This window comes from Marmota marmota, unplaced genomic scaffold (genome assembly GCF_001458135.2).
Source record: "Marmota marmota marmota unplaced genomic scaffold, marMar, whole genome shotgun sequence".
NCBI classification, from domain to species: Eukaryota; Metazoa; Chordata; class Mammalia; order Rodentia; family Sciuridae; genus Marmota; species Marmota marmota.
In genome coordinates this window covers 27,074,324-27,101,901 of record NW_026000242.1, presented here as the reverse complement: position 1 = coordinate 27,101,901, position 27,578 = coordinate 27,074,324, and the positions used below count along the sequence as shown (strand labels likewise).

At 39.4% G+C, this 27,578-nt stretch overlaps 1 protein-coding gene across 1 annotated transcript in view; it reads left to right on the top strand.

Moving 5' to 3' along the window:
* The first annotated feature begins 3,963 nt into the window (after positions 1–3,963).
* Piwil4 (piwi like RNA-mediated gene silencing 4) overlaps positions 3,964–27,578 on the top strand; it is a 44,178-nt gene continuing 20,563 nt past the window's right edge. Inside the window, exons 1-11 of the mRNA XM_015490064.2 lie at positions 3,964–4,050; positions 4,563–4,584; positions 5,184–5,240; positions 7,822–7,953; positions 9,980–10,194; positions 14,360–14,481; positions 16,087–16,167; positions 17,065–17,262; positions 18,682–18,793; positions 23,842–23,965; positions 24,976–25,093. Coding sequence (XP_015345550.1) covers positions 3,964–4,050; positions 4,563–4,584; positions 5,184–5,240; positions 7,822–7,953; positions 9,980–10,194; positions 14,360–14,481; positions 16,087–16,167; positions 17,065–17,262; positions 18,682–18,793; positions 23,842–23,965; positions 24,976–25,093 — 1,268 coding nt within the window. The remainder of the gene's footprint in view (positions 4,051–4,562; positions 4,585–5,183; positions 5,241–7,821; positions 7,954–9,979; positions 10,195–14,359; positions 14,482–16,086; positions 16,168–17,064; positions 17,263–18,681; positions 18,794–23,841; positions 23,966–24,975; positions 25,094–27,578) is intronic.

Genomic DNA, 27,578 nt, shown 5'->3' with positions numbered 1-27,578 from the left:
TGGATTCATCCTGACAACCTCATACATGCATAGAAATCTATTTCAGTTCTTCACTTTCAAAGAAATATATTATTGTTCATTAGAGTGGCTTCACTGAACCAAACCTAAGACTAGCCATCTGTGCTCAAGGGCATAATTACTTCTTGCACTTGCCAGCCATCAGGGTTAATGGTTTTCTAAAGAATCTGACAAAAGGGTATTCTGATGGAAAAAGAAAGCAGAGCATGGTATATTACACAATATTTGGGCTTTTTCCTCTACTAAGCAATGTATCTAAAGTAAGACAGATCATCCACTTAGAGGGAAGAGAGCAAGAAATGAGTGGATATGGTGTGATGAGGGTCACAGGTAGGCCCTGAGTTGAAGTTTCAGCTCTAACACACGTTATATGGTCTTGCCTTGGGAAAATTATTTAGGTTTCCAAAGTTATCAACTATAAAATAGGGGCAGTAATGTCCTCAACAGAGTTTGGCCCACTGTAATTATTCAATAAACATTACTATTATATTTATTTAACTACATGACCTCAAGTACAGAAAGTTATATTAATTGTATTTTGCAATTCATTGTACATGACTCTGAATTATCTGTGCAAATGATGTTAAAAAAAGCTCCGGTGTTAATGCAGGAAAGTTCAGAGGTGAAATGATTGAATTATGAGAGCTATAGCCTAATCAGTCCATCTTAGTTTGAATGGACTGACTGGGTGATAACTATAGGCAGGTGGGATGTGGTTGAAGGAGATGGATCCCTGGGAGCATGCCCTGGACGGGTGCCTCTTCTCTGTGACCATTTCCTCACTCACTCTCTCTGCTTCCTGACCCCCACCATGAATGGAAGAGCTTTTTTTCCACTGGGCCCTTCTCCAATGATGTGCTGCCTTGCCTTGGAACCAGAGAAATGAAGTTGGCCATGTATGAATAGAGACTCCTGAAACTGAGCTCCAAATAAACTTTTCCTCCTCCAAGCTATTCTTGTTGAGTTTTTTGGTCATATTGATGCAAAAGCTGACTAAATCAGCTATATTGTATTTTGCTTTTCCTTTCACCATCCCATTCAAACTCCTGTTCTTTTCTCTTACATAGATACTCAAAGTACTGTAGATACAGTATATTATTGTTATATATTCTTAGATATATGTGTTTACTTGAAAAAAATTATATATATCTGTATACATATGTGCCTAAGATTTTAAAAATTACTGTATAATATTTTGCCATAATATGGATCTCAATTTTTAAAAACTTTTTATTTATTTATCATAATGTGTTAAATATTGCTAAATGTGTCCCATGAAATCATTCAGGTCATTATTTCTGAATTCCAGTATTCCACTCTTATGTATCTACCCCATTTTACCTGCCCAGTACCACTTTTGATGAGCACACAGGCTGTCTCCAACTACCTGCCACCCCAAATAACTTTTTAATGAACAGCCTATACACATGCCATTATAATCTCAGCACAGTTTTTAAACTGACCCAGAGTAGTATTTAATAAAGTTCTATATGTATACAGGACTAAAATAATCTAAAAATTAGAAACAGAGAGAAGCTTCCTTAAAATGATAAAAGCTATAAACCAGATATTTACAACAAACTTCAAATAAAATGAAGACATTTCAGAGACAGCCCTATTAAAATCAAGGATTGATTTCTAGCTATTACAATAAGCTTCAAAATATCACAGTAACATTTAATGTTGTGCAGAATAATTTGACCAATGTGATAAGACAAGAAAAATACATAAGAAGAATAAAATTAAAGAGACAAAATTGTCATTATTTGTAGATCCAATTGTCTACATACAAATTCAATGAAATCAAGACAAGCTATAAGAATCTAGGAGATCAGCAGACTTGATAAACAAGTTCAACTTCACAAAAACAAGAGCCATGTGTCTACACTAACACTTACCAATCACTGTAAGTACCAATTACAAAATATTGTTAAAAAAAGATACAGATCACAATAAGAAAAAGGATAAAATTTTTAAAAATTAACCTAAACAATATATGAGACTTTTATGACAAAAATTTAAATTTGTTAAGGGAAACAAAGAGAAACTTGAAAGAACTGAAACTTTTGACATTGTACAAATGAAAGCTATTTCCAAATTAATTTATTATATTAAATACAATGCTACTGAAATTTAAGCAAACTTTTTAAAGAAATCACAAACATTTTAAAATCACTATGGAAGAACAAATTTTGTGAATAAACAAAGTAGGGGGAAAAAATCAAAGAACAAAGGTTCATTCCACGAGATTTTATGAATAATACAAGTAAACAAGAAACACATATGAGTAGAATAGAAATGAAAGACATATTGCTTTCCACATTGGCTGCACCAATTTGCAGTCCCACCAGCAATGTATGAGTGTACCTTTTTCCCCACATCCTCGCCAACACTTATTGTTTTTTGTCTTCATAATAGCTGCCATTCTGACTAGAGTGAGAAGATATCTTAGAGTAGTTTTGATTTACATTTCTCTGATTGCTAGAGATGATGAGCATTTTTTCATATATTTGCTGATTGATTGTATATCCTCATCAGAGATTTGTCTGTTCCAGTCCTTGGCCCATTTGATGATTGGGTTGTTTTTTCAGTTCTTAGCTTTTTAAGTTCTTTATATACCTTTTCTCTGATATAAGGAGGCTGACTCATAGTGGGGTAGGGAGGGGGAGCATGGGAGAAATAGATGGATTATAGATAGGGAAGAGGGGTAGGAGGGGAAGGGAGGCCGCAGGGAATTAGCAAGGATGGTGGAATGTGATGGACATCATTATCCAAAGTACATGTATGAAGACACAAACTGGGTGTCAATCTACTTTATATACAGAGATATGAAAAATTGTGGTACATATGTGTAATAAGAATTGTAATGCAAAACAAAGTACATATATAAAGACATGAATTGGCATGAATACACTTTATATACAAAGATGAAAAATTGTGCTCTATATGTGTAATAAGAATTGTAATGCATTCCACTGTCGTGTATTAAAAAAAATAAAATCAACTAAATAAAAATGAAAGAAAGAAAGAGATGAAAGGCATAAATTACTCCTATGAACCCACGCGTCATTTGCAGGAGGTGGCTATACAAACCATTAGAGAAAGCATGAATTGTTTAATTGATGAAGTTAAGGAAAAATGGCCTAGTATATGAAGATAAACTTGGATCCCTACCTTGCACTATGTAGAATCATATTTGTGTTTGTGCATGTAAACTCTTGAAGGACAGAGGATGTTTAATGTGAGTAGTAAATTTACAAATTTAATATAATGAAATGTCATATAATGTCTTTTTGAACCTAGGGCAGGCAAAATTTCTTAAAAAAAAAAAAAAAAACCAAACAAAAACAAAACCCCAAAGACACAAAGCATAACATTTTAAAAGCTGCTACAAAAATGCATCAAAATTAAGGATTTTAGTTACATAAAACACTTCATAGTCAAAATTAATAGGTCAAAAATACTAGAGCTGCTTGTAATATCGGGGGAGGGAGGCTTCCTCTAAATCATAAAGAAAAAGATGAGAAACATGACTTTAGAAATGGGCAACTGACATAAACAGGCAATTTTTACAGTGGAAAACTCCAAAACTATCACACACCTATAGAGGTGCTTACTACCCTGGAGAGTAGAAAATCAGACTGGAAAAAAAAAAAAAAGAAGAAGTTTAACGCCATTACCTCACACACGTTAATACTGGGAAACCCCAGAAAGTTGGACAACGCCTAATTTGCTGTGTGAGGGGCGGGTTAAAGCAAAAGCCACGCCTGGGTCCCGCCCCGCCAGGCCGCTCACGTGCCAGTGCCCCACCCTGCGACCCCAGCGCTCTCCGCCCACGCGAGCTTCCCCTGGGCCCAACGCACGTGGCCTGGCCCTCTGTAAACCTAAGTCAGAGCACTGTGGTTGAGACTGCAGTTCTAGAAGCCACTCAGGATGCTGGGGAACATGAATGGACGAGCCCGCGTCAGGGCTCGAGGCATCACTCAGGGACAAAGTGCCACCAAGGTGGGGCAGGCACCGGCCTGGCCATTGGTATGTAGAAACCAAGGCTGGCCTCGTTTCTTTCCCTCCTGGCTGACTCTAGCTGGACAGTGCTTTCCTCTGTGTTTATCTTCTCTGAGTTACAGCTTTTCCTCTTCACTTTGAGCCTTTCTGTGGTTTCTCACAATTTTTCTTTCAAGGGGTCTTACCTAAGAATGATACTAATGTAGGTTCATTAGCTATGAAGAGGAGGCAAGATGTCAGTGCCATCTACTTTCTAGATTTTAATTACTTGATTTGTTTTTAAATTGCCTGGAAAAAACTGATGTACTCTCAGACCATTGCATGGCATATCATCTAATACGATTGCCAATTGGTATATAAAATAAGTAATCTCAAATGCAAGTGTGGTTTAGGTTGAGCTACTGTTGCTTGGGCCTTCACTTCTAGTAGGAATCCTTGGCTGGACTTAGACAACTAGATGGAATTGACCTACAGATAAACAACTTTTGAGTGATGTTAATGACTGTGTATTAGTATTAGAGGCAACATTTTTGACTTAGGCCAAAAGTATTCAATTGAGTAGTCTGTGGTTATTACACTTTTATTCTCATGAAGTGATCTCCTTGTTACTTTCCTCAGTTTTTAGTAGGCCAAGATCTAGTAACTTCTGGAACAAAGAGAAGTAGTTTCTGTGAAAAAGGAAAATGTTAATGTTCTCTCCCTAATTGTTTTGTGAACTAATTTGGGGCCACTTACTTAGAGGGAGTCACCCTCTGGGCTGGTGCATCATATCCTCTGAGCTCAATTTATTTTCATGCCCATGGACCATGGCAGTTTGCGGCCTGTGCATGTCTGTGCCATGTTCCTTCTGAATAGCTTCCTGAGTGGAAAGATCACATCTCTGCTTCTTTACACCTCCACCGTCTTATGCTGTCCCTGGTATTAAAATAAGTTTGATGAGCAGGGAAAACTGACACTCATCCTATCCTTTGTCTACAATGAGCACTCTCTTCTCATCTCTCAAGGGATTTGCCTGTTAACATTTTTTTTTTTCCTAGATCATGCTAATCTAATGCCTTATGACATGATACTGTTCTTATTTTGTGAAACCTTTGGTTTGTGATTAAATCTGAAAAAAAAAATGTTTTTGCCCATATAGCTCACACCAGCTGATTTTAGAGACAATGAAGTGTTCTCTAGCAGCGGCTTCTTGGGACCAAGTAGGATTCCACAGCGAGGTAGGTGCAACTCAGTTCGTTCCACTTAGTTCCAGGCAACTCACATGAAAGAAGACTGACTCCACCAGGCCTCATAGCAGCAGGCTGGCTTCTTTAGCATCCTGTTCTTCTTTTCTTGAGTGATTCCCTTGTCAGATTCCTTTGGGACTCCCTAAGGCAGAGTCTGCTGCTAAGTTTTCTGAAAGTGCTTGGTAGACGAGAATCCACAGACACGAAGAAGCCAGTTTTCTGATTCTTTCTGTTCATGGAAGAATTTTGAAAAAAAAATTATAAAAATTCTTATGGTATATAGAGGCTGAGAATATGTCTCAGTGGTAGAGCACTTGCCTAGAAAGTACAAGGCCCTGGGTTCAGTCCCCAGCATGCCCCTGCCCCCCCTTACACAAAATCCTATGGTTTATAAATGCCAATGCTGTCACCTTACAGAGATGGTAGAAACTCGGTAGTATGCCTCCCATGGTTGGCCTCCTCCCTCCCCACCTGTGTTAGATGTCACTGCTTGGTGGTAGTTGTCTTCTCTGCAAAGTCAGATGTGGTCTCAGTATACTTGTCCACATGCTACTCCAAGTAGCCACACAATGCCAGTTGGTGTGCCTGATGTGTTAGTTTGTTTGGGCTGCTATAACAAAGTCACACAGACTAATTAGCTTTAACAACAGAAATTTATTTTTTCATAATTCTGGAGGTTTGACATTTGAGATAAAGGTGTTGGCACAGTTGGTTTCTTCTCAGGCCTCTCTCCTTGACTTGTAGATGGCCACCTTCCTAGACTCACATGTTTCCTCTCTGCATTTCTGTATCCTAATTCTTTCTCTTATGACATCAGTCATATTGGACCTTAATGACCTCACTTTAATTTGACCCTCTCTTTAAAAATCCTATCCCCAAATACAGTCACATCCTGAAGTACTGGGGATTAGAACTTCAGCATATAAATCTGGTGGGGGACACAGTTCAGCCCATAACCCAGTGCAACCTGTTAGCCATCTCCTTTGTTCTGACCACAGAGTGAAGTGATAGATTTCTAACAAATGTGTAAGTCTAGGTTCCCCCACACTCTTGAGAGTCTGGTCCCCCATTCATTTCCTGACTGGCTCGATAGCTCTTGGTTGAGTTTTCCAGTGCTGCTTGGTATCCCCTGTGTGATCTGAACTCACACAACTGAATGTGCTGCAGGAGCCCGGAAGGCCTGCCCAGAGTGGCAGCGCAGTAGGCCCAGCATACCACCACTGTTCAAATAGTGCGCCAACCTGGGATTTTCTGTCCACATCTGCTGCCCATTGTTCTGAATAGCAAGTCACGAAAACCCTTAATCCTTTGAGAGCATATTGAATTTTTGTTTATTTAAATTGTAGTAAAATACATATAACATTTACCATTTTACCTATTTTTAAATGAACAGTTGAGGATACTGAGTCTGTTGGTATTGCTGTGCAGTCATCATCATCATTCATCTCTAGAAATTTTTTTTTCATTTTGCAAAATTGAAACTCAGTACACATTAAACAACAAATCCCCAAACCTCTTTTCCCCTAGCCCCTGACAACCACCATTCCATGGTACCTTGATGTTTTAGAAACGGTTCAACATCTTGTGAAACTAAGATCAATGAATGATATGGACAATCTAGTGAGGGTAATAGATATTTAAAAAAATTAAATGAACTTTGTGATTCTCCTGAGGGACTCAGACTGCACTGAGGAAGGTGTGGACAGCAGTTTTGAGCTGGTGGCAGTGCCATTTGGGAGAACTGCATACAGTGAGAATATCATAGGGTGGGTCAAGTCAGAGTCCTAAGGACTATTAGTCCTGTTACTTTTCAGTGATAACCTGTATTTTTGATGGTTTATTTTATTTATTTTTATATGGTGCTAAGGATTGAACCCACTGCTTCACACCTGCTAGGCAAGTGCTCTGCCACTGAGCTACAGCCCCAGCCCGACAATTTTGATGTTTTAAAGTCATCCCCAGAATTCCCAAGGCACATCCAAAAAGTCAGCACCTTTTGTACTCACTTAAACAGTATTCATTTCAAAACAGATTTTAATTTCATATTTTCTAGAAACTGATTATGATAGGCTCCAAGGTAAAACATGGCTTTCATTCTCTTGAGGAATGATCTACAATAAAGACAAATTGCAGTGTTCTGGGAAGTTTCTCTTTTCACTGGGAAAGGTGAGAGGTTCAGCCCTTTCTGTGCAGAAGTTGGTGTGGGCAGTCCTAGCCTGTAGCTCTGCAGGGTGTTACCCAGGAGCTAAAGGAGAGCTGCCATCTGCAAATAAGTGTGGGATAGGGCATAAGGAGATAAAGTTTTCTCCTTAGTCAAAGAGGAAGTCTACAATATTATAAGTGCTAGTACTAACTCAGTGCCTCTTATTTCTAAAAAAATATTTCAAGCTTTCTTTTCAGATTTTAACTTTTAGGCTAAAGGCTTCTGTATAGTCATGCATGTTTTCAGCAATGTGGGCAAGTTTTGTTAAAAACCACAAACATCTGAGTTTTGAATGTGGATGCATTTTTGATATAGTAAACCTAGTATCATTAGAATGAAATATATTACTGTGTTCTCTACATTTTTTAGATAATAATGGTTTACCTCATGGTGATGTTGAAAGTACCTTTGTGAAAAGAAATGTGAAAATGAGACAGAACTTCATGGATCTAGGCATCTGTACCAGAGAGAAATTGGCACATGTGAAAGATTGTAAAACAGGTACTCAGTCTTTATGAAGCTTACTTGTACAAATATTACCAAATCTTGCTTAAGGAATTTCTATCCCTTGACCTAAAATAAATGAGTTCATATACTCAATAGATACTAACTGAATATTTGCTGTGTTCAAGGCAAGTCTAGAGGCTTTACAATATTTAGCCTTAATTTTGTTTAGTTAATAGAAATGATGTTTTCCACAACAACAGATCTCATTTTGGGAAAAGATATTCTCCTGATTCTTGAGTTGTGGCCGAAAATGATGCTTCTTCTTTTTCTTAACCCTTTTCCAGTATGGGGAATAATAGTGTTTTGGACTTAAGCCAATGTGGGCTATTTTTTTTTTACCCAGATTCCAGGCTCCCCCTGAAATTGCACACACATTTGTGGGCATATATGCTTTCTAGGAAATAGGTCTGTTATTTTCATTGGGTTCTCAAATGGTTTTGTGGCTTCCTCCTTACTTATGCAGATCAATGTTTTTCAAACTTTTGTATAAAACCAAGGCAGCTAATGGAGAAATAAATGTATTATTACCCAGCAAACACACAAAACACACATAGTGGCCCAGCAAACACACAAAACACACATAGTGGAAGCAAAACTTTCATGAAATAGTGCTTACCCCTACTTCACACCAGGCACTCTGGTTCATTCTGTTAAATTCTAGTCTTTTTCCTTTTTTTTTTTTTTTTTTGGTATTTTATTTAGAAACAGGATCTCACTGAGTTGCTTAGCACCTCACTTTTGCTGAGGCTGGCATTAAACTTGTGATCCTCCTGCCTCAGCCTCCTGAGCTGCTGGGATTACAGGTGTGCGCCACCATGCCTGGCAAATTTATCTTTTCATTGAACATATTATCCACTTCACGTTTTATAACTGTAGCACTAATAGGGCTGGCTGCTATCTGTAAACACTGGTGTAGATGATCTCAAAGGTCTCCCAGCTCTGACATTCTAGTTTGACTTCTCTTTAGTCCATTTATATGAGCAGCTAAAATATGTTGTCATTTCCTCAGGATCTGGGTGAACAAAAGAAAGCCTTCCTTACCTAGAATAGCATAATGACTCCTTGCTACCACCAGTTACATACCGCAGAATGAGGAAATGCTAAGGCACACATGACAACTTTTCTTCCTCACCACTTTGGGGCTCATGTTTCCACTTTCTCTATGACAAAGGCAAAATAGTGCCTATTTGGTATTGTTCTTTTCTAAAGGACAAACACTGGGTGATTCCCTATAAGGAGCTGAGAAGAAACTCCTTAGTATCCTCTTAGATTTTGTCCTGGGGAAATATAAGTCAGCCTGAGCATTACCTGTGCCCTGGCCATCCCTGATTTTGTCCTATAGACATTTCAGATGTGAATAAAAATTCCTATAGGGGAATGACATTCCTGGAAGCACACATGGCTTCCATGTGTCTGCAGAACCCCGCCCCCTTCGGATCCTGTCTGTTTTTGGACAGGAAAGGTACAGTTCCTTCCTCTCTTCCAACACTCCCCTCCCTCTCTAAGGCTCTTCTTTGGGACTTGAACAGCAGTCTAACCATTAATGGAATTTTTCCAGGATTTTTAGGAGTATTGTTAACTTTTGATCATCTGGTTTCCTGGAGGTTGGGGGTTGTAGTCATGCTCAGACCATACAGTTTCTTTGAAAATGAGAGCAGCATAATTGCAGAGCAGCATATGAGAATATTACTCCAGTCGATTTGAATTGCAGAGAATAAGAGCTGGAAGGCAGGTGGAAGGAAGGTGGGGTAGTTAAATTCAGATGCTTCTCTTCTCCCAAGTCATGAATGTCATTGTTTGCTCCTGACTTCCTCTGAGGCCCGCTTCACACACCATTCACTCTAAATTCCAACACAGTTATTAGGCTGCAAGTTTTAGAGCTTATCTTTTGTCATCAAACAAAAATCCTTGCTTTATGCAACTACTGTGCACATGCAAACTAATTTTCAAATGATGTGATTAATGTTAACAGTAATTTTTTGTGTGTGTGTGTGAAAGAGTTGTTTTTTGTCTTCCCTAGGTTCCAGTGGAATACCTGTGATGTTGGTTACAAATCTCTTTAATTTAGATTTGCCCCAGGACTGGCAGCTATACCAGTACCATGTGACATATATTCCAGAATTAGAATCTAGAAAGCTCAGGATTGCTTTGCTTTATAGTCAAAGCATACTTTCCAACAAAGCAAAAGCGTTCGATGGTACTGTCCTTTTCCTCTCACAAAAGCTAGAAGAAAAGGTATAGTATGGTTATTTTGTGGAGATTTATGTGTGTTTACACATGCGTGTATGTACTTACTTTCCTGTTCCCTTGCTTGAGAGCAAAAAAGACTTACTAGTAAAAATGTCATTGGTAATTGATTTTTTAATTAAGAAGCTGGTGATCTGGCATCTTAAAAAATAAGAACTCTTGGGCTGGGGATGTGGCTCAAGCGGTAACGCACTCGCCTGGCACGCGTGGAGCGCTGAGTTCGATCCTCAGCACCACATAAAATAAAATAAAGATATTGTGTCCACTGAAAACTAAAAATAAATAAAAAATTATCTCTCTCTAAAAAAAAAAAAAAAAAAAAGAACTCTAAGTGTCCTTGAAATAGGCATCCTTTTAAGAACTTTTCCCCAAACAAGCAAGACTTTAAGAAACACCAGCTAGCCTGTGGCTTCAGAGCTTTAAATTTATTATTCTTGTTTTCATTCCTGCACAGTTGTGCCTATGTACCCAAATAATTTCACATCAGTCTCTGAATCTAAAACTATCAGTTCTTTTCTGACTTGCTCCATTGTATAAATGTGAGTTATTGCTTTCAATTCTGAGTATTTAAAAAATGTGACCACTGGAAATGGCAGTTGAATATTTCATATTTTTTCTCCATTTTTTAACACTTTCAATCCTAAAAGAAAGATATTGACTTTTTAATCATATGCTTTGTTCTAAAATGATATTTAAAACTTGCTACCAAAAAACCCAGTTTTTCATATGAAGAGGTAAAACAGAACACGGGATTAAAGCTTTATGCTGCTGGCCCTAGGGAAGTTTAATCCTTTAGTTCAATTTTTTGAGCATATGGGGCTAATAGCATACATTGAAACTTCTAGCCAATAAGCAAATCTGTGAGTTTTCTTAAGAAATGCATTTCTGAGATTCTTGGTTTCTTTACCCTTTTATGAGATCCTGAGATTTGTAGGAGTTACTTGAGTAATTATTTTGTCTGGAGGTGGGACTTTAAAATTATATCATACGGTTACTTTTTTCTTTTTTTTTTGGTGGTGCTGGGGATTGAAACCAGGCCTTGTGCATGCTAGGCAAGCACTCTACCAGCTGAGCTTTATCCCCAGCCCCCTATATCACACAGTTAAATCTAGTAGTTTAAGAAGTCTGGATCTGTAAATTCAGAAACATTATTACTCCCCATAAGTCCTTATTGGTTGGTTCCTTCAATACTTTGTTCTATGAGCAGATGTTGTTAGCATGCTAATACAGTTTCTCATAATTAAATTTTGTACCTCATGTGTATTATTATTAAAGATCATCTTGCTCTCATAGATTCATTTTAGCAATAGCTTAGAGTTTTAGGTATGTTAACATTATTTTATAGGACCCATGAATGATCTGGCTTGCTTTAATTGTACCTAACCAAAATGGACAAATTTTGCTCTGCAGGTGCTAGGATTAAGTTAGTGCTGCTCATTTTTCATTCAAAATGAGCATGTGATATGAGTCAAACACATTTCTGTCCGTGGGGGCGGAGTCTAAGGAGGAGGCCAGTGGCAAAACAGAAGATTAAATACATAATGTGTGACAAATCAGGCCTGTTTGTTTCATATCCAGACCCAGGTGATGCCAGGTTTAACAGTGTGTCGAGTGTCCTCTTGTTCCTTATCAACATATGACTTGCCACCCAGTTACTGTGAAAAGGGTCCCAACAATGAAGCTGTGATTCTCACTTCTTTTCCTGGTCCTAATATCGATTTAGGCTTAACCCTGCATCTCTGCCAATCCTCACACATTTCCTGGTATGTAGTGTCATTGAAGAGCCACTCCACAAATTCACTTTCTGCATCCCCAGATGGTGTAGTTCTCAAAGTCCTGCTCAGCTGCCATCTGGCCTTTCTGTGTTCTCCAGACCCACACTGTGCACCTACAGCCACAACTGATGGGGTTGCTATCATGTCATATCTGCTTGCCACTCTCATACACTTATGAAGTGCCTACTTTGTGTTTGGTAGTATTATCATTGATTTCTCAAAAATTTCTAAGTTATTACTAAAGTTACAAATAAATATACAGTGCAAGGAAGAATAAGTTCCTAAGTACTAATTAATATTTTGATTATGCTAACATTTACTAAGTGTTAAGTACTATGCTTGGTTATTTTTAAATTAGCTCCAGCACTCCTCTCTTGAGATGAGCAGATCTACACCTTATTCCTAATCAGCAGCTGCTACCCCACTCCTGCTATTATGCCGACCAGACTTCATTGAAATTGTGGACTGTTCACTCTGCCAGGCTCTTAGTAACATGATTTCATTTAATCCTCTCATCAATTCTGGAGCCTGAGAGGTTCAGTATCTTGCCCCAAGGTTGATGTACAGAGCTTGATGAAAGGCAAGCTCACTCCTCATAGGATACTTTAGTGAGAGTTATTTAGATTCTTAGATAGGGTTTGGATCATTGATGTGGACAATGAGGAAGGGCATTCCTAGTGAAAAGGGACAAAGACGCAGTGATAGGAAGGAAGGGTCGTATTTTAGAATATGATAAGACCTGTGCATTATCCTATTTGGTCTTTACAACAACCCTGTGGCATAAGTTAGGCTTACTCCTGCTTAAGAGATGAGAAAAGTTCTTAAACAGTTGCTTGCTCCAGGTTCACACAAGCTGTAAGAGGCAGTGAATTATGGTATTTCTGCTTCCACATCATGTGCACTTCAGCTCTGTGGTTAATAGTGGTATTGACACAGCTGAAATAGATTAGAGACTTGCTGGCATAGATGCACTAAGCCTCGCCAATTGATTAGATGGTGGATGGAGGAGGAGGATAAAAGTTCACTCTGAGGTTAGCAGCCTGGGGACTGGAGGGTGTGGGTCCAGTAACAGATGTAGGAAGTGAAGGAGCAGTTGGTGTTTGGTGAGGGAGGGGCAAGGGGGCTGAGGAGTTTGATCTTAAGTGGCTGCTGGGAATTGCACTTCCTGAGACCATCTGCTGCCACCTTCCCTTAACTCCTCACCTCCACATCCTTTGTTGTCTGTAATCCTTTGTCCTGAAGTCCCTGCAGTGTTTTGAGAACTGCACACCCCTCCTGCCTACCAGACTTTTCCTGATATTGATGAGCTCTTCCTGCAGCTGTTCTGATCTCTGTACAATTTTGTGTGAGGCAAGAAATCATCTCAATGAAATATGCCATCCCCTGGGAAAGGTCCATTTCTTTTTGTTTCCAGACCTTCATTTAACCTAAAAGTGGTTAAACTACACTGTAACTGTAGAAAAAGGCATTTATATAGAAATATGTAAATGTCTGCTAATTAGCTTACTTTTAATTCATTGCCCTTCTCAAAAATCCCTGAAGGCTGATTGATGTTTATTGACTGATTTGTGAACTCTTTTATTTCATAAGCCTGCACAGAGTCCTGTCTGGTTGAAGTAACTTTCGGTTTAGTTGGGGAGCTGTGATAGAAATCTAGTCAGGCATTCATCACATTGCTATAACACCAGTTCAGGCTACGAAAGAACTCAGGGGATTTCTCCAGACATTCCACAATTTTTAAAATCAGATTTCCTATCTGTTCTAACTTCTACCACTTTCTCTCCTACCCTCATCCTCACTTTCCCTATTGTCTTCCCATGTCTGTTTTGCTTTCTTTTCTTTTTGCTTTAGGAATAAACTCATGAGAGACTGTGTTCTGGAATCTGTGAACTTGGGAGAGGCAAGTCAGTCCACTAATAGGCTGCTTCTGGGCATACACGAACCCTCCCAAAGTGGGTGCATTGTGGACTCTTGCATATGTGAAATTTTCTTGGGAGAATGTAACTAACTTATTTCAGACTCTTGAAGTAATTTGCGACCCATCTCCCCCCTCCACTCCTCCCCACAGTAAAGGTCAAGACCCAATTTTTGTGGAATTCTTTTTGGATCAAATCTTTGAGCCATGAGCCTGGCTTTGACTCTCCTTCAAGAATTTGGAGAGCAGAAAGATGTGTTGCTTTCTTGGGATCAGTAAGACACAGGGGGTGGGAAAGAAAAACCCCTTTAAACTTAATGTGATGATTAGATTACTACTCATAGCTAACACCTTCATTTTTCTTTTTGTTAATGCATATTGAATTGTGATGATTTTATCATATCTGCATTCTGCACACTTAGGGATAATCTGTAGAGTGCATTTTAAGTACCTCTTTTTCCAGGTCACAGAATTATCAAGTGAAACTCGAAGAGGTGAAACTGTAAAGATGACTGTCACTCTTATGAGGGAGCTGCCATCAAGCTCCCCTGTGTGCATCCAAGTTTTCAATATCATCTTCAAGAAGTAAGGCACTTGAAATGTGAATTTAATCTGGGCTAATGGCACCTTTCAGCATGGAGTCTGGGATTAAAATGGTCAACCACATGGTAGGCAGTGTGCCCCACAGTGCTGTATTGAGGGCAGGTCTTCACATACTTTTCAGGTACACAAGCAGCCATGTGCCACACAGTCATCACAGCCTCCCCTTGGCACAGCCATCATTATCCAAGATCGTCCAGGTTGAGACATAGAATTGGAGGGTAACTGCCATCTCATTGGCAGCAGGGAGGGTGCCCTTTGCTTTTATTTCTTGAACCTGTTTCCACTCCTGATTCCCTGACTGAAAAGTTCACTATATTTGACTTACTTAACTAAAGGTCCTATTTTACTCGTCATTGGTTGATGTGGGATCTAAAAAGCTTTCTGCTTTCTGCTTTTGCTCCAGTGTGTACACATGGGGCCAGAAGGAAGGCCACAGTGGGGTTTTTCAGTGTTCTTCAGACTGTTCTAAGGATCAAGTGTTCCAAAGTCATCTTGAGAGTAGAGTGGAATTTGTTAAGTATAGATTTCCTGGCTCCTCGATGGACCTGGTAAACAGAATTTCATGAATGGGACCCCCTAAATCCACATTTTCAGCACAATTCCCATAGGACAAGTGGATACTGTAAAGTACGCGAGCCACTTCGACATTCTGCTAGTGTGGAACTTTAAGATGAGCCATTCAGAAATCTTAGGTTCCATCCCTTTGTTCAATAGCAGCCTCTGGAAAGGATGAAGATAGGGAAGTTTGGGGTTTTGCTGAGTAGTAGGGTCACGAAAAGGAACTTCCCCCACACAGATGCACTGTTTCCTAATGCTAGTCAGATGTCTTGGGCAGTCTCCTTTGGTCATAGCTGGGCCTTGGTACACTGCTACACAGCAGTTCTTCAGAAGCCCAGCTGGCATGTGCCCTCTAGCTGACAAATGGAAGGTTCTTTCCAGTGACAAAGCTTTTCCCCTTATGCTTTCTATTCCTCCATCCTCACTGGAGGGCCCTGGTGTACCCTTATGTCAATTCCCATTTTCAGGTAAGGAGGCCAAGGCTCAGTGGTGTTTGGCATCCCAGATCACAGAGTTGGAATACTTGGATTCCGACCCAACACCTTGTACATCTCTCTCACACACTGACAGCCTCATATCAGTGATGTGTCAGGTTCTGGGAATAACATGGCTTGTTGCTGAAGAGGTATTTGGTGGCACCTGGGGAGCTTGAGCAGCCTCAGCAGAAGCAGCTGCCTCCTCTCAAAATGGGAAACAGGCCAGAAGAGCCTTCAGACATGGCTTGCCTCACTCCTTCCAGCCAGTCTGAATGTTAATGACCAGATGTAGTGGTAAATGACCGCCTAGTCATCATTGCAGTTAAGTCCACACAGATAAAAATGATTTCAGTCATCATTCTCAAATGTGAAGAAGTGAGAGTTCTTATATAGACACTTTCATATATTCAGTATCTAAATGTTCTACAGCTGTAAGAAAAAGACCTCTGTATGTTCTATGTGTTTTTTATTACGTTCAGCATGAGTACAAACTTAGAATTATACTGTTATTGACTAATATTTACCAAAAACTAAAAAAAATATATACTTGCAGGATCTTAAAAAAGTTGTCTATGTACCAAATTGGACGGAACTTCTATAAACCTTCAGAGCAAGTGGAAATTCCCCAACACAAGTAGGTTTATTTATATTTTCTTTTCCCCTGAAATGTTTATAAGGTGAGCAGTATAATTTACATTGACCATTATGCCTCCTCTGAGTCTTTCTGTGATATGAAATGTAATGAATTTTTATAATCTTCAAGGGTTTTTTGTTTTTGTTTTTTTAATAGAGTGGTGAATGTGAACCTTGAGCTAGGAGCCCATTTTTTTCTATTAGTGTACAAGATCATTATCATAAATTCTAGAGGGAATTCAGAAACTGAATTTTCTGTGTCAAAAGTAATACTGAAAGCAGAATAAGCTGTATTATGTCATAACACTTAGCTGGTGCTCTGAGCTTTTGTTGAAAGGAACCTAGTGCAGCCAGGGTGATTGGTGTGAAATCATCAGATAAACAGAGGTCAGACAGAGAAGTCAGCTAAACTTCCCTAGAGAAGGGTTGAGCCATCCTGAACACTTGGAGAATGAGTTTTACCCTGAACTGGAAATGTAGTGCTTCAGGGAGCATCAGGCCATGGGTTGAACTGGTTGGTACTCACCTCTCCAAAATGTTGTGGTCAGGCTAAAGACAGAAAGGCCACTGGTAGCCCAAAGACAGATAATCAAACAAGGGGAGAAGAGCATAAAGGACAGAATCAGGTGGAGTGACTGAAGTGCTGGCAGGTAGAGACAGCGATGCTGCTAAGCATCCTACAATGTTCTAAATATGTGTTTACTCTAAATATGTATTTAAGGACACATCAGCTAAAAACAACTTAAGTTTTAGTCAGCAACTGGAAGAAATCAGACTAAAGAAAAAAATTACCTCTAGAGAATTAGAATGAAAAATCATTTAAAAATCTTTACTGTTTTTCTGTTCTAACATCTTAAATATTAATTTTAAATTTTTTTCTTTTTATCTGTTTTTGCAGATTATCCCTTTGGCCTGGGTTTGCTATTTCTGTATCATACTTTGAAAACAGGCTCCTGCTTAGTGCTGATGTGAGTTATAAAGTCCTCCGGAATGAGACTGTTCTGGAATTCATGACTGATCTCTGCTACAGAACTGGTGTGTCTTGCTTCACCCAGACATGTGAGAAACAACTAATAGGACTCATTGTCCTTACAAGGTAAAAGTCTACATATAAGTGAATCTTCTCCAGAGAATGAATTATCTATGGAGTTTGGCAACAGGAAGTTCATTGGAGCTTAGGTTGGAGCACAGGTCTGATCAATTTGTTTAGAAGACTTGGCTGTTCTCAAATTGTCTTGAGTTAGACTTCCTTATGTGTCATTGTCAACTTTCTCAAACTGACATGATCCCAAATTCTCATTCTGTTCTCCCCACTCCAAATTCTGCCTTTTAAGTTTCCATCTTCACAAAGTCCAGCTCTGATCTTTCTGACACCTACACTTGCCCCCTCAGTTGAAACTGTTTATTGCACTTCCTTAGAGCCATCCCTTATGTCCATTTTATTGAATTTTATTATGTTATAGCACAGAATGTGAAGTCCGTGCCTCACCTTCTTCAAAAGATTCTGAGGTCTTTTAGGCTGAGACCATATTTTGCTTCTTTGCAGATTTTTCTATGTATAATTTGCCAACAGTGCACATTGAATTAAACGCAGGCAGATTAAATGACTTTCTAAGTACTAAAAAGCTCACCATATACTGATGCCAATCCAAAAAGGTTTTTTAAATTTTTATTTTTTATTTTTAAGGGACATACTAGCTTTCTCCTTTTCTGTCTTGGAATTTCCTCCCAAAGTTGTTTTTCTGGTTGCATAGCAGAGGGGTGGGATGGTTGAATTGTCTTATCCTCCTGTCATGATCTTGATGGATTAGTTTATCCATGCTCCTTCAGTCATCTTGTAAGGTGCCCAGAGCTCTGGAGAAACCTGCCTTGGAGGTTTCTGCTCACAGGTTGGGGTATTTGAGAGGACATTCCAGGCCCTTCTCCTGGAGGGGAGAAAGAGCTTAGAATGATCCTAGCTGACCTGTTCTGCAGCTTTGCCAAGGACCAGCCCAGATGGGAGGTTAAGCAGGGTGCTACAACTGCTGATCAGTCGGCCTGCATTGGTGCTTTTTACCAGAAAGACAATCTGGGAGCTCAAAAAATCTGAGTGACACCTGAAGCCAACAGAAAAGTTTTGAGCAATGCTTCAGCATTCGAACATTGAAGAATGGTTTACCTGAATGTACAGTGTTTTAATAGTGAGCAAAACAGATTGCAGTCTAATGACTTTCTTGTGAGTTTCGTTGGAATTTAGAGATCTTCCTGTGTACTGATAAGTTAATGCTCTTCTCAGCTTTTATCTAAGAAGAGCATTAATTAAAACAAGAAATAAGTGACTCTTAAGTGTTTCTGTGTCTTAATTTCTGATATTCTGGAACATATTTTATACTTTGAATTAAAAGTGTGATGGAGTAACTGCTTAGCTGAGATGACTTGGAAACTTTATTAAAAAGGATTTTTTCCATTTGCCAGATACAATAACAAAACCTATCGACTTGGAAACTTTATTAAAAGGGTTTTTTCCATTTGCCAGATACAATAACAAAACCTATCGCATTGATGACATTGACTGGTCTGTGAAGCCCACACATACTTTTCAGAGGCGCGATGGCTCTCAGATTACTTATGTGGATTACTACCAGCAGGTAGGTATTTTCTTTTCCTCTTAGCTTAAAGAGGTCTCCCTATTCCTTTGCAGTCTGTCAAGTCCACTGAATTGTTAGGGGGAGTCTGCCTCATACATAATTCTCTGTTTTCTCCTGTCCCTTCTTCTCCATTCCCACCATCCTGGGTTGACTGAGATGCTTATCACATCTCCTTCTGTCCTTCTTTTCGTAGTCTGAGGCCAAGTGCTGTGAGGCATACCTGTGATCCCAGCTACTCAGGAGGCTGAGGCAGGAGGATTGCAAGTTCAAGGCCATCCTGGGCAACTCAGCATGTCTTGTCTCAGGGGCCAAAAAACATTGAGCTGGGGATGTAGGTTAGTGATAGAGCCCCCCAGGTTCAATCCCCAGTACCAAAAATAAAATAAATCAAAAACATATATCTGATGATGTCACTTCCGAGCTCAAAACATTTCCATGGCTCTTTATTGCCTTAGGAACCAAATGTCAGCTCTTTTGTGGAATTTCCCAAGCCCTTCATGACCTGGGCCATTCCCTGCATTTCCAGCCACATCTCTTACTTCTTCCCATCCTTCCCTGTGCTCTTCTATACTAGTAGTTTGTGTGTACTTAACTCAGTTTATCCGCTATGCATTTTTCACACGTCTTCCTGGGTACCTCTTCACAGCCCAGATGAACACTAAACACCTTTTAGTACTCAGCGTGGCCATCAGCTCTCACGGAGGCCCCAGGGCACCCTTCCCAGGACTCCCTTCCATGACTTAGCTACATTGGGTCATCTGAGTCAGGATGTGAGTGGTCTGACCTCCCTCCTGGACCTTGGGCTCTCCCAGGGTTAGCATAGTTCACACACTCGAGAAATATTTACTGATGGAATCTTATGCTGCCTGTGGAGGCTGTGTTCTCAGTGATCACAATTAGGAAGCCCCCACCCCCATCTTCCATGTTTTTGAATGTATAGTCATTCAGGTCTCTAAAGTCTCACAGATGTATTAAAAGACAAACAGACGACCACAACTACAAAAAAACCAGAAACCCTTCCTCGATCTTTCTTCACCTTCAGGGAAAGTTAAGGTTACCTTCATTGTTAGCTAACTCTGGAAACTTGTCTACGCTAGCTCCAAGCCCCCCTTCAGTTCTTCCTTCCAGAAATGTCACAGTCTGGTATCTGACTCTGTTACTGTGGAAATAGCTCGACAAAGGTCAAAATCAGTTGTCCTTCTTATCCTACGCAGCTCTTAGTGGCTTTTGTTTTTCTTTTCTCACCAGTAATTACTTTGCTGTATTTTTACTTTTCAGTTGACAGATAGTTACACATTTTTATGAGGTGTAGAGTGTGATGTCTTGATACGTTCATACATGTGTCCTGGAGATCATTCTGCTAAGTGAAATAAGGCACAGAAAGACAGAAACTGCATGCTTTCACTCATCTGTGGAATCTTGAACAGTGGAGCTCATTGAGCTTGTAGAGAGTGGAATAGTGTGTACCAGAGGCTGCAGGGGGCAGAGGACAGCTGGGTGGGAGGTAAGGGGAGAGACGGTGGCACAGTGTCCCAGTCACAAGGAGTAGTAAGTTCTGGTATTCTACACAGAAGGTGATTATAGTTAAAATATTGTATTATTTCAGAAGCCTTTGATGCCTGCCTTCTTTCACTTCCTGGGTCCCATCCTTATGGTTCTCTGTTTAGGGTTCAGGTTGTTCTCTTATCTTGCTTTGATGATTTTCTCCCTTCTTCTGCCTCAAAAAGAAGCATCATTCACCATGATTCTCTCACACAGGATCTTTTTTTTTTTTTTTTGTATTTTGAGACTGCTCAAATATAGTATTTTTGCCCTGTCCTCATTCCCAGGTTTCATATTCATATCCATTTCCAGAACATGTTTGCATGAATATCCTGCAGCCTTCTTAGACTCACATAATTCACACTGAATTGATTTTCTTTCCCATTCCTGTTTCTCTTTGGGAATTCTGTATCTCAGAAATCATTTTGCTTTCTTCCTCATTTTCACTTTCACATCCTTTTCACTTGTCTCCAGAATGAGTTCTGCCTCTTTTATCCTTGAACTCTCTCTGGAACCATCCCTGCCTCCTCAGCCTGTCCTCACTACAGTAGTGCAGGACCCCTCATGGATTCCCCTCTGGGGTAGGTATTGCAGTCACCCTTGGTGGTCTCTGCCTCAGCTCTCTTCTCACCACAATCCAGCATTCTCACTAGCACGAGAGAGATCTTTCTGAGGCACTGCCCAGAAACGTGGTTAAGAGCATAAACTTAGATAAGAAAGTGTTGGCACTAGCTGTATAATTTTGGGCAAATCACTAAACTTGAAGGTTAGTTTGGGGAACTGACTAAACTCATTGTTAAGGGACTTTGTCTACTTTCATTGCATAGTGTAGTGTTCAGTAGGATAATGGTGTGTGATGCCTGCACACTGTGAGCCTGGGTGGACACCCCACCCCCACTTGCCACCTACCCCTTCTTCACTCTAGTATCATGGAGTCTGGCCTCATCCCACCTTTTAGCTCAGCTCTCTCAGCGCCCCCACCAGGCATCCTGCTGTTATCACCCCATGCATTCTCTAGACACTGAATGGATGTCAGTCTTGGTGCAAGCTCACTAGACACCTGCACAAAGCCATCCAGTCCCTTCTCCCTCCACCACTGCATCAGGATCAAGTGTAGTCTCATGGATGTTGCTTTCTGCCACACAGGAGAGCTGGCTCTTCTCTCTCTAAGCTCCTGCACTATGCCTCACAATGTTTTTAGAACACATTTTTCTAGTAAGACAGGGATGGCTTTTGGAATCCTGGATACGTAGTACTGGCAAAGCATCTTGGGCCAAAAATGTGCTGTTTTTGTTTATTTAACCCATGGTTTATTAAACATTTAGGTATTTTTCCAGCATCATTAAATTTGTTCTTACTTGAACAGATGTATTTTGTGATTTTCTGAAGAAGGAATCTTGGTAAAAATCTCTTTCTTCTTTTTTTTTCTTTTTTTTGTAGTGAGTTGTGCTCTATTGCATATATATTGTAACTAGGGAGAGAAGAAACAAAATTGTGTCTTCCTCTCTGTCCCAAGAAAGGAACATTAAATTATTAGCTTCCTTCCTTCCTTCCTTCCTTCCTTCCTTCCTTCCCTCCCTCCTTCTTTCCTTTCTTTCTCTCTTTTTCTCTCTCTTACTTTCTGTTTGTTTTTTTTTTTTGTAGAGGGGGCTGAACCCAGGGATGCTTTACCACTGAGCTACATCCCCAACCCTTTTCATTTTTTATTTTGAGACAGAACCTTTCTAAATTGCTAAGACCAGCCTTGAACTTGTGATCCTCCTTCTTGGCCACCTGAGTTACTGGGATTATAGGCCAACACCATTGCACACAGCATGTAGTCAGTTTTCAAAGTGGAAGACATTATTATATCATGAAAAGAATATTTTTAAAAGCTAAGAAACTGGGCAAGGAAAAAGGTAAAATCTGCCTTAGGCAGCATCTTTGGGGGTGGAGTTCTTTTCTGTGCTCCATCTAAATATAACTTTTTTTTTTTTTTTTTTTTTTTTTTGTGGTGCTGGGGATTGAATCCAGGGGCTTTGTGCATGCAAGGCAGGCCTAAATATAACTTTTTGCTGTACATTGCCCAGCTTTACATGAGGTATTTCCAGGGACTGTCCCACTTCCACATATTCTTCAAGGCCTTTCCTTGGCACTTCCTTTCTCCTGAAGCCTTCCCTGGTATACTGGCCCAGGGACACAGTTCTAAGAGGTATATCAAGCAGATCGAAGGGATAAATCCTGGGCTAGGCTAACTTCCAGTTATGATGCTTGGGAAAGTTGTTTAATCTCTCACAGCGTTTCCTTATCCATGGAGGGGATGATGATAGCATGTAATTGCCAGCTTTGTTGTCAAGATTAAATGAGGAAAATCATTTGCTTAGTGTATCATTACTTGTGCTTCTCCATTTACAGATGAGTAAAGGTGAGGACTCTGCCTCTTTTGTCTTTGTATTGCCTGCAGTTTCTGGAACATAGGAAGCATGCCATGTGCACTGAATCAGTGAGGTCATGCATAAAGACTCTTGATAAAGGCTTCTCCAAGCTTTTTATCCACATCGTTAGTTGTACTCACCACTTTAAAATATGATTTCTGAGTTGCTTTTTAAATTTATTTTGATGACTAAAATTCCTTATCAAAATATAAAAATGCATCTTACATCCTTAATTATAATGCTCAGGCATTTTATAAATTATAATTCTAGTTCTGTCACTAGTGTCCAGTAAATTGTACAGAAAATGGGTGTTAATTGGAACCTTTGTCATTGAAAACAAACTTTTGGGATGATGAGAATGTTTGAAATTCAAGTTTAGGAAGGGAATGAAGTGGGGTATGCATTGACAGTTGGCAAACCAGACACCGTGCTAGAGGTTTACCTAGCATACCTCTCACCTACTGTTATCCTCATTCCATAGAAGAGGGAAGGTGAGTAACTCCCCCAGTGTCACAGTCCAGGTAAATGGAGGAGCTGGGGATCAGATTCCCATTTGTTGGATTTCTGGGCTGATTTCTTATAACATCATACCAGCCTGAATGTTAAAGATGGGCTTGCTTTTTTGAGAAATCTGAAGTCTACTCAGTATAACGCTTGCCCTCATCTTGTGTATAGACATTTTCAGATTGAACACGGAAGTTTAGAAGCAGTTGTTTAATCATGGGGCAGGGAGCCTCAGTCACAGATAATGGAAATGCTTGTTTTCAGTCAGCCCCAGGGGATCACTGGATTATGTATAGAACCAGCTGGAGGCAATTCTGAATCTGGAAGAAACCCAGAGAAAGTAGGGTAATGACTTTTAAAAAACAGTGTTGCATTTTAAGAGATAATTAAAGGAATAAAACTGACCCTCAGATGTAAAAGACAAGTTCTAGTAATAAGTTGTGAGGAGCAGAAAGCCTTGGTTTTTTTTTTTCCCCTCCACTGAAAAGATATGCTTATATATTCATCTGGGGATTTCTTTGTTGCTTATGAGTAAGGATGCACTGTTTCCACATTGACCTTTTTTCTCATTAATTTTGCATTTTATAGCAATATAATATTACTGTATCTGACCTAAATCAGCCAGTGCTTGTTAGTCTGTTGAAAAGCAAGAAAAATCACAACACTGAGGCTCCAATTGTCCACTTGATGCCTGAGCTCTGCTTTCTAACAGGTAACATTTATGTTTTATAACTGTCAGGCTCCTAATCACAGTCTTCTGAGCCTTAGCAATGGGCAGAACCTTGCCAAAGCACTAATTTAACTCATGAAGGATGGGCCTTTTAAGGAATTTATCCAGTAGTAAAGACAAATGTGAGGATGGAGAGCCTTTGGAATCTATTTCATTTATCTCATGTATTTCACTTGTTACTTTGTTGCAAAGTAGGCCTCTCTATATTTTCCTACAGCAAACATGCTCTTTTCTGTTTTTTAAATTCACTAGTATAGGAAGCAGTATGACTTTGATTTTTGTCATATGTTGTTAGCATGATTCCAAAATGATCCTTAGTTTCTTCTTGCATTAGCTTCCACAAGGTAATCCTCACCATATACTAGAATCTGAATAATTATCTCCAGTACTTCTAGTAATGTTTATCTAATACAGTACAGCTAAGAAAGGAGGACTTTCTATTTTTTATGTATTTGTATTGCTTAAATCAGTTATTTTATATATATATATATACACACACACACACACACACACACACACACACATTTTGCAGTTACAAAAATAGGACTTAATCTTCGAATGGAGGGATGCTCATTCCTGGTTGTAGTGTCATATTGTAGCCCACCTTGTTGGTCATGGGCCACATGAGTTTATTGGACACTTGAAATGTGATGAGCTACATGGAGAGACTGAAGAAGGTTGTGCTGCAAATGCAAAATACAAAGAAAGAGGAAAGTACTTGAGTAATGAATTTTATATGCATGTAGAAATGATAATATATTGAATATACTGGGTTAAGTAATTCATATTACTTGAAATAATTTCATCTATTTCTCTTGGGCTTTTTAAACACAGCTAATAGAACAACTTTACTGACATGTAGTTTGCATGGGACAGTACTGTCCTAGTGAATCTGATTCAGTTTAAATGGAGGAGCTTCAGGTGTGTTTGAGATAGACTGGGGCCGCAGCGTCTGCTCATGTTCCCACACTGTATTTGTTGACACTTCGTAGGCTTGACTGACCAGGCAACCTCTGATTTCCAGCTGATGAAGGCCGTGGCTGAAGAGACGCGGCTCAGTCCTTTGGGCCGGCAGCAGCGCTTGGCCAGGCTTGCTGACGACATCCAGAGGTACTGGATCACCTTACTGAGGCTGCGTGTGCCCTGCCTAAGCCAAGTGTGTAGAATTGGATGATGTAAATGATGCTTCATTCTTTAGGCAAACATTTCATTTGTTGATTCAGAGAAAGTCCCTTTTGAAATGTGTTGTTTGGAGCCCAGAGATTTCATGCAAAATGCTCAGGAGTAGTGAGTTGAAGGGAAGAGGTGGGAGGCCGAGCTGGAGGGGCAGCACCACTGCAGTTAGACAGCTGTGCTTGCACATGTTTAACGAATTGAGGTCTGGGGAATTTTTTATGTAAAGAGCTATAATCTGAAATAAACAAACAAAAAACTTAAAACAAAAACAGAAGATAGCCAAAAACCCTGACAGGCTTCCAGTATTCAGGGTCAGGAGTGGCCTCAGGAGCTGGAACTGTAAGCTTTTACTACATAGACTTTAAATTTCAAGTGCCTTTGTCCTTTTGTTCAGTCAATCTGATTCTCAGACTGTGTCCCTGCCCTTATTTACAACGGTGTGGTGCAATGTGTGATGAGAGAATTGTGCTCCTTCCTGGGTCTCCTTTCTGATATCCTAAAATTGTGCTATCTCATGTTATAGTCCTGTGTGGCTCTTGAGCACTTGAAATGTGGCAAGTAAACGCATCCTCAATTGATAATATTTTGGATATACTAAGTTACATGTTGTATGTTTAACAAATGGTTTCATTTGTTACTTTTTAACCTTTTTAATGTGGTTCCTAGAAAAATTAAAATTGTATTTTTATTGGGCCACATTGTTGTAAAATGGTCATTTTCCTTCATTATTTATTATTTATTTATTTACAGAATCGGGGATGAAACCAGGGCCTCACACATGCCAGGCAAATGCCCTACCACTGAGCTATATTCCCAGCCCTTTATAATTTTTTTTTTTATTTTGAGATAGAGTCTTACTCAAGTGAGACCCTGGCAGGTCTTAAACTTAGGTTCCTCCTGCCTCAGCCCCCTGAGTAGCTGAGATTACAGGTACACCACTGCCCCTGGCCAAACAATTAATTTTCTTTAAAATTAAAAAAAATAACAACTTACAGAAGAATTTGGATACGAATATAAACAAATTGAGAGAAATAACTCAATAATTATTTGTTAACAGATGAATCATATTTAGTGAATGATGTGTATTTTTTAAAATATTTGCAAATGCACATGATACTATTCTTTTTCAGAAAGTGTTATAGTATTATAAATCATGTTTTATAATTTTTTCATTCAAAGGTTTTCTGGAATGTTTCCATCTGATAAATGTGCATCTCTGTTATCAGGCTAGTAGCTTTGTAGTGTCCATTTTATCACATACTTTTTAAATTTATTCTGGACATACCCTGACTTAGGTCTACTGGAGAAATTCCCCTCTATCCCTTATTCTGGGCTGTGGATTATTTCTCCTGATATATCCTCCTGCCACCTTTGAGTAATGCCACTTACCTTATCCCATTTCTTGCCCAGTTATAGCCTTGTCCTCCCACTTTGGGAAGACAGTATATGAAGCAAAAATAATTAATTCAAAGGATTCAGTGTGACCAGATAAGACATAACCTTAATAGATGGACCTAATGAGCTGTCACAGAATGACAGTGGTTCCAACCTCTCTAAAGAGTGAGGTGGAGCAAGACACAGCAGTACATTCCTATAATCCCAGTTGCTTGGGAGATTGAAGCCTGAGGCAGGAGGATCACGAGATCAAAGACAGCCACAGCAACTTAGCGAGATGCTGTCTCAAGATAAAAAGGAGATCTGGTCTCAAAATAAAATAAAATAAAAAGGATGTGGATGTGGCTCAGTGGCTAAGAGCTCCTGGGTTCAATGCCTGGTACCAAAAAAAAAAAAAAAAAAATTGAGGTGGAGGCTTAATAGTGATACAGAGGTGTGGATCTCATAGTATCCTGTGAGTACCTGGCTTAGTGTATGCTGGATACTGTGTCAGAGACTGAAGACAAAGTCAGGAGCTTAAAGCACAGTAGAAATTACCCCATATCACAGCATCATCAGATTAAAGCATAACCTATGATTAAAGCTTATTAAGTTACAAGCCAATGTCTAGTCAAGCATGAAAGACTGTCATTGTTAGTAATATTAATATTCTTCTTCCATCCACTCTCAAGCTACTGAATCAGATATTCCTAGAAGACCTCTTCATGTCCAGAGGCCCCCAAATGACTTCTTATTAACACATTAGTTATTGGAAATAACATCTACATTTACTGAGCATATAACATGTGAAAGTCATTTTCCATATATTGTCATATTTAATCTTTTATGTCAGCTCTCTGAAGTAGCTATTTTTGTTATCCCAATGTTTTGCCAGTAAAGTAACTAATACTTTGAAAGATTTAAGAATTTGCTAGAGATCACATATAAAGGTTAGACCTAGGATCTGGGGTTGTGGCTTAGTGGTAGAGCACTCGCCTAGCATAAGTAAGGCACTGGCTTCAGTTCTCAGCACCACATAAAAATA